The sequence below is a fragment of the Mixophyes fleayi genome, chromosome 3 (genome assembly GCF_038048845.1).
Source record: "Mixophyes fleayi isolate aMixFle1 chromosome 3, aMixFle1.hap1, whole genome shotgun sequence".
Classification (NCBI taxonomy): Eukaryota; Metazoa; Chordata; class Amphibia; order Anura; family Limnodynastidae; genus Mixophyes; species Mixophyes fleayi.
Window position 1 is genome coordinate 8,785,969 of NC_134404.1, and position 11,767 is coordinate 8,797,735.

The 11,767-nt window shown below is 45.0% G+C and overlaps 1 protein-coding gene across 1 annotated transcript; it reads right to left on the minus strand.

Moving 5' to 3' along the window:
• Window positions 1-2,709: 2,709 nt before the first annotated feature.
• TCF23 (transcription factor 23) lies at window positions 2,710-10,838 on the minus strand. Its single transcript, XM_075201067.1, has 3 exons — window positions 10,554-10,838; window positions 7,392-7,670; window positions 2,710-5,800 (listed from the first exon to the last, which is right to left on the minus strand). Exons 1-3 carry the CDS (start codon window positions 10,701-10,703, stop codon window positions 5,720-5,722), a joined length of 510 nt encoding a protein of 169 aa, XP_075057168.1. The 5' UTR covers window positions 10,704-10,838; the 3' UTR covers window positions 2,710-5,719.
• Window positions 10,839-11,767: the final 929 nt, after the last annotated feature.

Here is an 11,767-nt window from a genome sequence, read left to right on the forward strand (position 1 = left end):
CGGTCACTAGAATGCTGTTTGTGTTGTATACTGGTCACAAGAATGCTGTCTGTATTGTTTATCGGTCACTAGAATGCTGTTTGTGTTGTATACTGGTCACAAGAATGCTGTCTGTATTGTTTATCGGTCACTAGAATGCTGTGTCTGTTGTACAGCGGTCATTAGAATGCTGTATGTATTGTACACCAGTCACTAGAATGCTGTCTGTATTGTATATTGGTCATTAGAATGCTGTCTGTATCTTATATCAGCCACTAGAATGCTGTGTGCATTGTATATTGGTCACTAGAATGCTCTCTGTATTGTACTTCAGTCACTAGAATGCTGTCTGCAGTGTATATTGGTTATTAGAATGCTGTCTGTATTGTATATCAGTCACTAGAATGATGTGTGCATTGTATATTGGTCACTTGAATGCTGTCTGTATTGTATATCAGTCACTAGAATGCTGTGTGTGTTGTATATTGGTCACTATAATGCTGTCCGTATTGTTTTACTAGAATGCTGTGTCTGTTGTATATCGGTCATTAGAATGCTGTATGTATTGTACATCAGTCACTAGAATGCTGTCTGCATTGTATATTGGTCACTAGAATGCTGTCTGCATTGTATATCGGTCACTAGAATGCTGTCTGCATTGTATATCGGCCACTAGAATGCTGTCTGCATTGTATATCGGTCACTAGAATGCTGTGTGCATTGTACATCGGTCACTAGAATGCTGTCTGTATCGTTTATCGGCCATTAGAATGCTGTCTGCACTGTTCATCTGTCATTAGAATGCTCTCTAAACCGTACATCGGTCACAAGAATGCTGTCTGTATTGTATGCCATTCACTTGAATGCTGTCAGTATTGTATATCGTTCACTAGAATGCTGTCTGTATTGTATATTGGTCACTAGAATGCTATCTGTATTTTATATTGGTTACTAGAATGCTGTCTGCATCGTACATCAGTCACTAGAATGCTTTCTGTATTGTATATCGGTCACTAGAATGCTGTCTGCATCGTACATTGGTCACTAGAATGCTTTCTGTATTATATACTGGTCACTAGAATGCTGTCTGTATTGTATATCGGTCACTAGAATGCTGTCTGTATTGTATACTGGTCACAAGAATGCTGCCTGCATTGTATATAGGTCACTAGAATGCTGTCTGTATTGTATACCGGTCACTAGAATGCTGTCTGTATTGTACATCGGTCACTAGAATGCTGTCTGTATCATATATTTGTCATTAGAAAGCTGTATGTATTGTACATCGGTCACTAGAATGCTGTTTGTGTTGTATACTGGTCACAAGAATGCTGTCTGTATTGTTTATCGGTCACTAGAATGCTGTGTCTGTTGTATAGCGGTCATTAGAATGCTGTATGTATTGTACACCAGTCACTAGAATGCTGTCTGAATTGTATATTTGTCATTAGAATGCTGTCTGTATCTTATATCAGCCACTAGAATGCTGTGTGCATTGTATATTGGTCACAAGAATGCTCTCTGTGTTGTACTTCAGTCACTAGAATGCTGTCTGTAGTGTATATTGGTTATTAGAATGCTGTCTGTATTGTATATCAGTCACTAGAATGATGTGTGCATTGTATATTGGTCACTTGAATGCTGTCTGTATTGTATATTGGTCACTAGAATGCTGTGCGCGTTGTATATTGGTCACTAGAATGCTGTCCGTATTGTTTTACTAGAATGCTGTGTCAGTTGTATATCGGTCATTAGAATGCTGTGTGTATTGTACATCAGTCACTAGAATGCTGTTTGCACTGTATATTGGTCAATAGAATGCTCTCTGTATTGTATATCAGTCACTAGAATGCTGTGTGCATTGTATATTGGTTACTAGAATGCTCTCTGTATTGTATATCAGTCACTAGAATGCTGTCTGCATTGTATATCAGTCACTAGAAAGCTGTCTGCATTGTATATCGGTCACTAGAATGCTGTCTATATTGTATATCGGTCACTATAGACCTGTCTGTATACTTATAGGTCACTAGATTGGTCTTTACAATGAATATTTATCAGATCGGCCTGTGTATGTAACTAGCAATTTTTCATTCTGTGATTGGCTATATAAAAGACACCAACATTTATAAAACCCCGCCCACAACATTTTTTGTTGTCCCATTTTCTATTGCTGGAACACTGGTAGAAGAGCCTTTGTCACTTGCTTTGTGTTTGTCCCCAGACTAGAAGTTATCAGTCGTAGCTTGTCCCCATTATATCAGTGCAAGAAAACAAATATCATCAGCTCCTGGTAAATCTCCAGAGCCATAGAGCGCACCGGATACACCCGTCCTCTCCTAACTGTCCTGGGGGTAAATGTATCAATGTGCGCATTTTACAAGTCGCCGATATTCGGATGTTGCATTGTTTTGCTGTTACAGCCATAGCCCCTTTAAATTTTCTCTGTAAAATCTCTGAATATCGGCGTCTTGCAAAATGCGGACATTGATCCATTTACCCCCTGGAATTATATACGGGACAGACCCCCAAATCTTCTTAAGTTGGGACGGACGCTTGTGACAGTGCGCTTTATTCGGCTGATAACCCCATACACATGGTCCTAGTTAGGTGAATGTTGTCCTAGTGACTGTCTGACCACATCTTCTATCCTTCTCTGCACACATCACAATGTCCGACCAATACGGCCAACACTGGTCTCATGGGAGCACAAGAACACTCACTAGTGAAACCGATGAAAAGCTTTTATTTAAAAAAAAGTGTTTATAAAGTTCTTCTATAACAATAAAGCAAACGTGTCATAAACTCAGTGATACAAAGCAGTGTTATATGCTGTGTGGAAAGGCCATAGCTGTATTTACACATTCAGAGGAGCCATTGATATCGTAGAGGAATATATTTTGGGGCACAATGTGATCTGATACGGAGAGGTTACCAGAGGAACATTACACTAAACTGAGCTAAAAGTTTTGTGTCTAAATTCGCGGTCACTTCCAGTCATGGTCATTGGGTTGTGGGCAGTTGCCTCAGATGTTAGATGTGTTTTCTCCTATAGGATTAGAAATTTCCATTGGAAGGAAGATTATATTTTATAATTAGTGGTGAACCAGGATTTTGGGAGTGTTTTACTCAAATACACTTTATTTAAAGATGTATATGATTTTTATTTATTTATTTTTTTAATATTTTGATATAGCGTAAGACTATCAATAATAGACTGGTGTGAAGATAAAAATTAATTTAAAAATGGAGAGTAGAATTGGCCCCTGAGAGTGAGCCAGTCACCACGGAAGGCAGCCATGTTGTAAATGGTCCAAAATATTCATCAGAATGGAGCTCATCAAATCTTGTGGAACCAGCAACATCCCAGAGACGTTTCATGTGCACGGGACATGGGTGAACGGACAGGCTGCATGCTCGGGAGCGCTGGTGCTGAACACAAGATGGCTGCCTCCACTCTGTCGGAGAAGGTGTTCTTATAAATGTATTGTAAGACATACCTCCCAACCTTACCGATCGGGTTAGTGTGACAGAGCCCTGAAATCTGTACTGTCCGCCATTAATCAGGATAGTGGGGAGGTATGGTAAGGCCATACTTGCCAACCTTTTTAAACTTCTTTCCAGGAGATCCCAGGCAGGCGGGCGTGGTTGGAGGGCAGGAGGGGAAGAGCGCGGTGAATCGCATCATTTTGGCCCCGCCCCTTGCAACAAAGTGCGGTTTTTGTCGCGAGGGAACAGGGCCAAAATGATGTGATTCACCGCAAATCACATCATTTTGACAGCAAGATGCCGTTTGCGGGATATTTGTCTGCTCTCCCGGGAGTCCAGGAGACCTACCCGAATTTCCGGAGTCTCCCAGACATTCCGGGAGAGTTGGCAACTATGGGTAAGGCACATTATGTGAGGATACATGTGGTGTGATAAATGTGCATTTTATACCAACTTCAGTCACTTCTACAGAGTCTCAGAAAGCCGCTGTGACGATCTCTGACCGCACGGCACCGCTGAAACTTCCCAGAGACCGTTCCAGGCTAAAGCGGAGTACACTAGAGGCTCTATTATTCTTCATATTAGATGCGGCTCCCACTATCTGCTCTTATGCTCGGGCTTTGTAACATAACATATATGTAAGATCAGTGACCAGGTAACGAAGGGGTGGTGTAAGGCACCAAAGGACCCATTTCTCTGTTGGGGTTGGGTACTAATCTACGGCTTAGTAAAAGCCGACACTACTTACCACGACTGCAGGATCCCGAACCACGGATGGCTGACACGCTGACATTCACGACTGCTGGAAAAAGTGATGTGCAATCATTTTGACGATTGAACATCTCGCCTCCCAGGGAGACGTCAGTTTCCACGGCGACAGTGTCATCGTGGCTGTTAAAGGGGCGATGCAAGGACTCGCATTGTACAGCACGTGTCAGCCATCCGTGGTTCAGGATCCTGCAGTCGTGGTAAGTACTGTCGGCTTTTACTAAGCCGTGATTATGAGTACCACTGCTTTGTTGATTAACAAAAAAACAAAACCTTTTTCTCTGCAATTAAAAAAAAGGTGGGGCAGCTGAGTGATACTGATACTGAGACTGATACTGATACTGATACTGCTACTAAGTCTGATACTGTCCGGAGAAGTCTCTGCAGATGCTGTGGACGCTGTGAATCAAACCAGGTTTGGGTTTACAGTTCCACAAGTAAAAAAAAACCCAATAAAATATAGCTTATACTTGCCATACTCTCCTGGAATGTCGGGAGAGTATGGCAGCCTCCCGGATCATGGGCAGATATATATATATATATAATCTATAATAAATGCTTAGTGGCGTGTGTTAGTCTGTCTGTGCGTGTGTGGTAAAAATAAATCCAAGCTGCAGCGCCACCTGCTGGGCGGAGTTATACACTGACCTACTATTTAGTGTGTGTGGAAAAAAAAATTCAGAAAGGGCTGAAATTTGGTATACTAATGTTTTTAATTTGTTAATTTAATTTGTTAATTGTTAAAAGTGTTTATAAAGATTTTAAAAAAATATTTATATATTTCTTGAAGGAGAAGTGACAGTTGGGAGTGGTTGGTGGTTGCCGGGGGTGACAGTGGGGAGTGGTTGTTGGTTGCCGGGGGTGACAGTGGGGAGTGGTTGGTGGTTGCCGGGGGTGACGGAGTGTGATAGTCAGGACCGCTGAGAGAGATCCCTGTGTCTGGATAGACATCTGGATAGATGTGGCGATGAAAATGAAGGATGAGGTGATGGAGAAGAATGATGAGGTGGTGACATGTGGACAAAACCACGTTAAAAAAGGGCGCTTACGTCGGGAAGTAACGCTCTTCCCCTGAGGAGGCCTGGGCTATGGCCCAAATGCATGACAAGAACCTTTTTAACACCTTAAGTTTGACTAGAATGCATGAGTATCATGCACGGGTTAACTTGTGTGTGTATATATATATATATATATATATATATATATATATATATATAGCCATCCCAGGATAGTCGGGACATATGACAATAATTTACAAAAAGATGCATAAAAGATAAGATCACCCTTGTAAATCTCCCCCGTGTTCTACTTCTGCTCATCCATTTTTCCATTGATCCTGGGTTACATTACTTGGAATAAGTGCAGCGATCAGCAATAGCTCCTCCTGTGATGGATATGATAATATAAGATCTTTAGATCGAGAATAGCTGCACCCGGATTGGGTCAGATGCGTTGTATCTCGGATCTCCTCGGCTCGGTCTGTCTAGTCCTGGCTTGAGGCACATCCGGCTGACAATCCGCACTCCAGGGCTTCGGCGTACAGGCGGGCCCTCATCGGCCACTTCTAGAAAAACAGATTCAGAAAGACAATGGAGAGGGGTGAACAGAAACATCACGGAGACGTCTGTAGATCACAGCAACCAAGATATTTAAAGAGACAGTATATTAAGGGGGGGACATTTTGATTGACATTGATTTGGGTGGGTGTCAGTACAAACCTGGCAGAGGGCATTGGGCCTTTTAAACAGAAAATAACTAGAAATCTATGCGAGCTGTCTGACGTTTCAATAAACAGATGCGCGGTCTGTGGAGCCCCCTGCACGTCATTAAGCAGCTCCTGTACTAGCCGAGCTGGGCTGGGGAGTAGGGGGGCATTTGCTCCCCCTGGCCATCCCACACCTTGAGCTGGGTCACTGGGCTACCTGCTAACAATGCGTCCCCCAAAATATCAGACCTAGGGCTACCTAGCGCTGGACTAATTGTTAACAACAAAAAAAGGTCCCCCCTCTTCTATTTACAATGTCCTGACACAGATTTATTTTTATTTTATCTTCTTTCGTTCTCGCATTATTTTCCTCTGCTCTTTCAGTGTAGACCAGGCTCCCGTTCTCAGACGAGGGGCTGCTATATAGGCTCTCACCTGACACTATTTGCATCATCCGGTGGATAGGACAAGTCCTATGATCAGACTGATTGCATCATCACGTCTCTGCCTACTCTGTGTTTACCAAGGTGGGCAGGACATTATCATGTAACAACCTCGCCCACATTGCAGGCAGGTAGGTGTTCCTTCCTCCCTCCCACCTGCTAAGGAATGAAATGGAAGAGGGTAGGGGCACAGTGCCTGGGGAGGGACCCTAAGGTGCCCATGGACGTTCCGCCAGCTCTGGTCAGATTGAACACGCAGTGGGCTAACAACTTTGTGTATTGCACTTTAAAACAGTCTGGGATATTTATGAATACTGGAGCACAGCAATGCCTAATTACATCTTCCAGCTCTCACTACACAATGGCAGAAAGTGATTGGTTACTGTGGGTTATGCACCATTTTATTGTGCTCCAGTGTTCACCAATGTCCCACGTTGTGTTGTTGTAAATTATAGGTACTGTCGTATCAGAGAACTACCAGAATCATACAGTGTTTAGCACAATGTCACCACCAGGGGTCAGTCTTCCACAGCAGTGTATGGGTGACAGGCAGCTGCAGCTAGGTCCTCTGCAGTGCGGTAGGATCTCTATGCAGAATGCATTTATCTCTTGTATTTTACTGAACCTGAAGGAAAACCATATGAAATGGATGATCCTTACATTTCTATATCTCATTTAAATAGGGCGTGTTTAAAATAAATATATCCTTGTCTGAAATTACCCACCACCCAGGAGCCCGGTTTTCACAAGACATTGGCAATTTCAGGCCACCAGAAGAGACATGGCCTCCTTCTATAAAACAGGAAGTCTGCTGTGCACAGTATAAATCTTCCCTCCAGCTACACCAATATATATCTCAGGTACTTTCCATACTGATACTCTCGTGAAACGTTTACACATATTTGTACATCTTATTAGCAGCTCTTCTATATAAGGCAGCTTGTATGTTGGGCTGTGTGATCATTATGTTACATATTATTCAGTTATTTTTACATCATCTGTCTCACCTTCATGGGGTGCAGGTAGCCCCGGCCTCTCCCCATATGACAGCTGTCAGGTGAGCGTCTGCCCTGGTCCAAGGTCTGGGTGAGGTGGGCTATGTAACTGGTGGCCAGGACCAGGACATCCAGCTTGGATAGTTTGGTGTCCGGGGGCACGGAGGGCAGCGCGGCCTGGAGGGACAGGAAGGCCTGGCGCAGGGTCCGCACTCTGTTCCTCTCTCGGGCGTTATTTTCTGGAGCTTGTTTCCCTTCACTCGACTTGTGGGTGTTACTGACTGGCAGAACCTGTAGAATACGGCAAACATCAACCAAGGCATAAGGGGCGCAGCCGTTGCCACCCTACCTGACAATGTTTAACAGAGAAGACGACGCCAGGCCGAAGATCCAACCAAAGCGTGCCCCTGATACGCTCCCTGTGTGTGTTTATTAATATACCAGTCAACATTCCCATCCTTTGACAGCACTTAAGACAGTGATGGGCAACTCTGGGAGGTCGGAGGGCCGCACTGAGGAATGCGGGAGTGCCGCACTGAGGAGGGAGGGCCGCACTGAGGAGAGAGAGAGGGCCGCATTGAGGAATGCGGAGGATCGCACTGAGGAGGGAGGGAGGGCCGTACTGAGAAATGATGGGGAACCGCATTGAGGAATGTGGGAGGGCCACACTGAGGACTGCGGGAGGGCCGCACTGAAGAATGAGGGAGGGCCGCATTGAGGAATGCGGGAGGACCGCACTGTGGAATGAGGGAGGGCCGCACTGAGGACTGATAGAGGGCCTCACTGAGGAATGAGGGAGGACCGCACTGTGGAATGAGGGAGGGCCGCAATGAGGAATGAGGGAGGGCCGTACTGAGAAGTGATGGGGGGCCGCACTGAGGAGTGAGTGTAGGCCGCATTGAGGCATGAGGACGGGGGCGCACTGAGGAATAAGGAGGGGTCGCACTGCACTCACTCCTCCTCCATCATGTAGTGTGACCTCCCTGTGGTACATAAAGTCACATGACGTGGAGGTTGGCTCCCCTCTGTCTACCTTATCAGGAGTAGCTGATTGGGGGGCCGCAGGTGAAGGCTTGCAGGCTGCATGTTGCCCACCATTGACTTTAACATTGTATTTATATTTTCTATATAGTTAACAGGAAGTCTTCTGTGCGTAGGGAAATATCTCCCCTCATGACCACAACTGTGGACTGGGAGAAGAGTTTTCACTGGCGATTGGGTTCGCTATCGCAATTTCTTGCTCCCTGCAAAGGCTTCATCGTGGCCTAGTTAACAAGTATCTTGTACCACCATGATGCCTGTCCTGATATCTCAGTACGCTTTTAACAGAGCAAAATCATTAAAATGCTTTATTTTATTTTATAAAGCAGTGTTTGCCACAGTTAACCATTTAAATAAAAAAGTGCTTTCATTATTAAAATACATTAGATAATGTTTATAAATGTAGTAAAGAAACATTATATATAATATAAGCTGTATTATGTATCCTGGCTTCCAGATTCATCGCCCCGACTTACGCATGCGCAGAACTATGGATACTGACCTGATGAGCAGGCGCGGGCTAGGGGAGGGATGGCCGGGGGGCACACAGGCGGCCGCATCATATGACAGGGGATGCGGCCGCGTCATGTGATGCGGCCGCCTGTGCGCTGACACTGCCGCATCTGATGTCATCAGATGCGGTCGGTCGCGGGGGGAAAACTATGTTTTTTCCATCCGGGGGGGCGGCCGGACGGCCTACCCCCCGACCCTAATAGCCGTCTGACCCAGCGGCCCGGGGGGCGGTTGCCCCCCTGCCCCCCGGGCCAGTCCGCCCCTGCTGGTGAGGGGGTGATTGTACTCTTACCGCTCCGCGCCAGTATCGCTCAGCTGCCTGGGTGATGCTTTGTGATAAATGGAGATAAAATGTTATTTATCACTGTGATGAATAATAAATAGGGCCCTTTATATCACTTATCTTCAGCTCTGGTACACCCTGGACACTTGTCATATGTTGTTCGTATCAGTAGAAGCTTTTTAAGTGAAATATTTTTCAAACAATGAAGATTATAACCTGTAAAGTGCAAACTGGACTTAACAATTCACATTTTATTAGACCCCCAGCCCCACCCATGAAGGGATAAGTGCTGGGAATAAGAATGGGTATTGCTGAGTGAAACAGGTAGAGTTCCTGCAAAACACCCTTATTAGGCACACATCACCCGCACACGGGGGGCAGCCATTTTCTGGACACCTAGGAACCAGTGTCCCATGCCTAGAGGTCATGAAGTGTCTTAGTGATGTCACTGGTTCCCAGTCAAGCGATTGGCTGTATTATTATGGATATTGGTTCAGCCACAAAATGGCTGCCTGTGTGTCAGGTACACCATCCATCATCCTCCTCCAATGCACTGAGGGTTCCTCTTTTAGCCCTCATTACAGGCAACCAAGTCACCAAGCATGACGGGATACACAATGACGGACAGCTACACATATAACACCTGTATGCAGGGTCCTAGTTTTGGATAAACGTGTACCTATATAATACACAAGTGATGTAGGTATATGTACTAGAGAAGGATTACATTACAGCAGAACGGGCTGTCTCACACCTTGAGGTTCCACTTTTGTTTCGCCGCTTTGTGATGTATTTGTATTGTGTGGAATCTATAGCGCAGGGATAGCGGTGTAAGTTCCATCTCCTTTGTGGTGTTATTGGGGTACAATGAGCGGAGAAGCCCCCACTAGAACACAAATAATAGGTGGAGTTCCGTATGGAACACTGGAAGTCAAATTCAATTCTGCAGCTGAACGGGACAGATAGTCCCCAGAACTGTTTCCAAGATGTGGTGAAAGTCACCACTGCGATGTTATAATTACATTATTTACATTATTATAGGAAATATTGCCCTCCTTCCTGTAAATTATATGGGTATTAGAAGTCATCTTGTATTTCTGTAGTCTGTATGAAAGCACCTGACCTGCAGGCTTGTGCTTTTATATATTCACAGAACTCCTTCCAATATTATTATTATTATTATTATCGTTTATTTGTAAGGCGCCACAAGGTTTCCGCAGCGCCGTGAAATATAATCTAAATATAATCAGCGCCAATATCCATATAATCTACAGTAGAGAGCGCATTATCCTATCTATATTCGGTGAAACTCGTTGGTATAAAGAGGGCATACTTACCGACTGATTCCTGGCCATTCTCTGCCTTTTGCTAGCAGACTGCTGGTATCTCTCTGGGTCCAGTCTCTTGCCCGTGCCTTGTGGAGGAGTTGGCATAGCTGGGGCACAGTGCCACCCGGGCAGGACTACTCCTGTCAGCGTCCTCTCCATGCTGCCTCTGCTACGACTGAAGCTTCATCTTTCTCCCTTTACTCGTTTTAAGCCATGACAGAAAAATAGTTCCCTCATTAAGGAAGATGAAGCTGGAGAGGGCAGCGTATTCCTCAGAGATAATTTATTGGAGTGTTCTGAAGTGTTGCATCCCCCATGCTCTGCGGATAATGAGGAGATCAGTGTGTAATAACTCCTTATCTGCTTCAGACATGTAATGATGGGATATTTCCACTGGCCTGGCTCGCAGTTTTATCTAGGTATCCACTCCATGTTTCCCTCCTACATGTGCAGTTCTGCGTGGCCTGGGGTATTAGGAGAAGGGACACCCAGGTAATCAATGTGACTGTATTATACAAACAACATACACAGTCCACAGTACAAACATTAACAGTCCCTTCTCGTAGATAGAAAAACACGGTTACTAAATAACATCAGGACACATTATGGATTTTCACCTCCAGACAACTTTTATTTATTGGTTTGATACTTACCCTCCTGCGACCTTTACTGAATACGTTGCTTCATTTGTCAGACTTTTTCTATGATATTCAACCATGTCTTTATAGTATCTGACAGAAATGTGTATTGTCATTGGATACAGTGAAACCCTGTTTTCCAGACTGAATGATATACAGCGTAGAAGGAAGCCGGAGAGATGAATGTGTCTATTCACACTCCCTCCCGCCCACTGCGATCGTCCAACGATCGTCGCCTCTCTTCCCCTCTGATTACCTCCTCTCACGCACGTATCCAAGACTTCTCCCGCGCCGCTCCCCTCCATTGGAACAAGCTCCCCCGCTCCATCAGAACTTCCCCTAATCTGTCCTCTTTCAAACGAACATTAAAAACCCACCTTTTCCTTAAAGCCTTCCAGTCTCATGCCTAAACTCCCACCAGTCGGCTACCTCTCTTTCTCATCCCTTCTTCCCTTCTCCCCCTTCCTCCCGTCTCTCCGTCTCCGCTTCTCCCGTCTCTCCGTCTCATCCATGTGTCTGTCTGTCTTCCCCTCCCTTTAGATTGTACGCTCCCTCGAGCAGGGCTCTCCTACCTTCTGTTTCCAT

What these genes read in the sequence shown, in the direction of transcription:
- TCF23 (XM_075201067.1), bottom strand. Translation starts at nt 10,703, where the DNA reads ATGGAGAGGACGCTGACAGGAGTAGTCCTGCCCGGGTGGCACTGTGCC. An exon ending in GAATGGCCAGGAATCAGTCG is followed by an intron (nt 7,671 to 10,553) that starts GTAAGTATGCCC and finishes CGTATTCTACAG; the next exon opens with GTTCTGCCAGTCAGTAACAC. An exon ending in GCTACCTGCACCCCATGAAG is followed by an intron (nt 5,801 to 7,391) that starts GTGAGACAGATG and finishes CTGTTTTTCTAG; the next exon opens with AAGTGGCCGATGAGGGCCCG.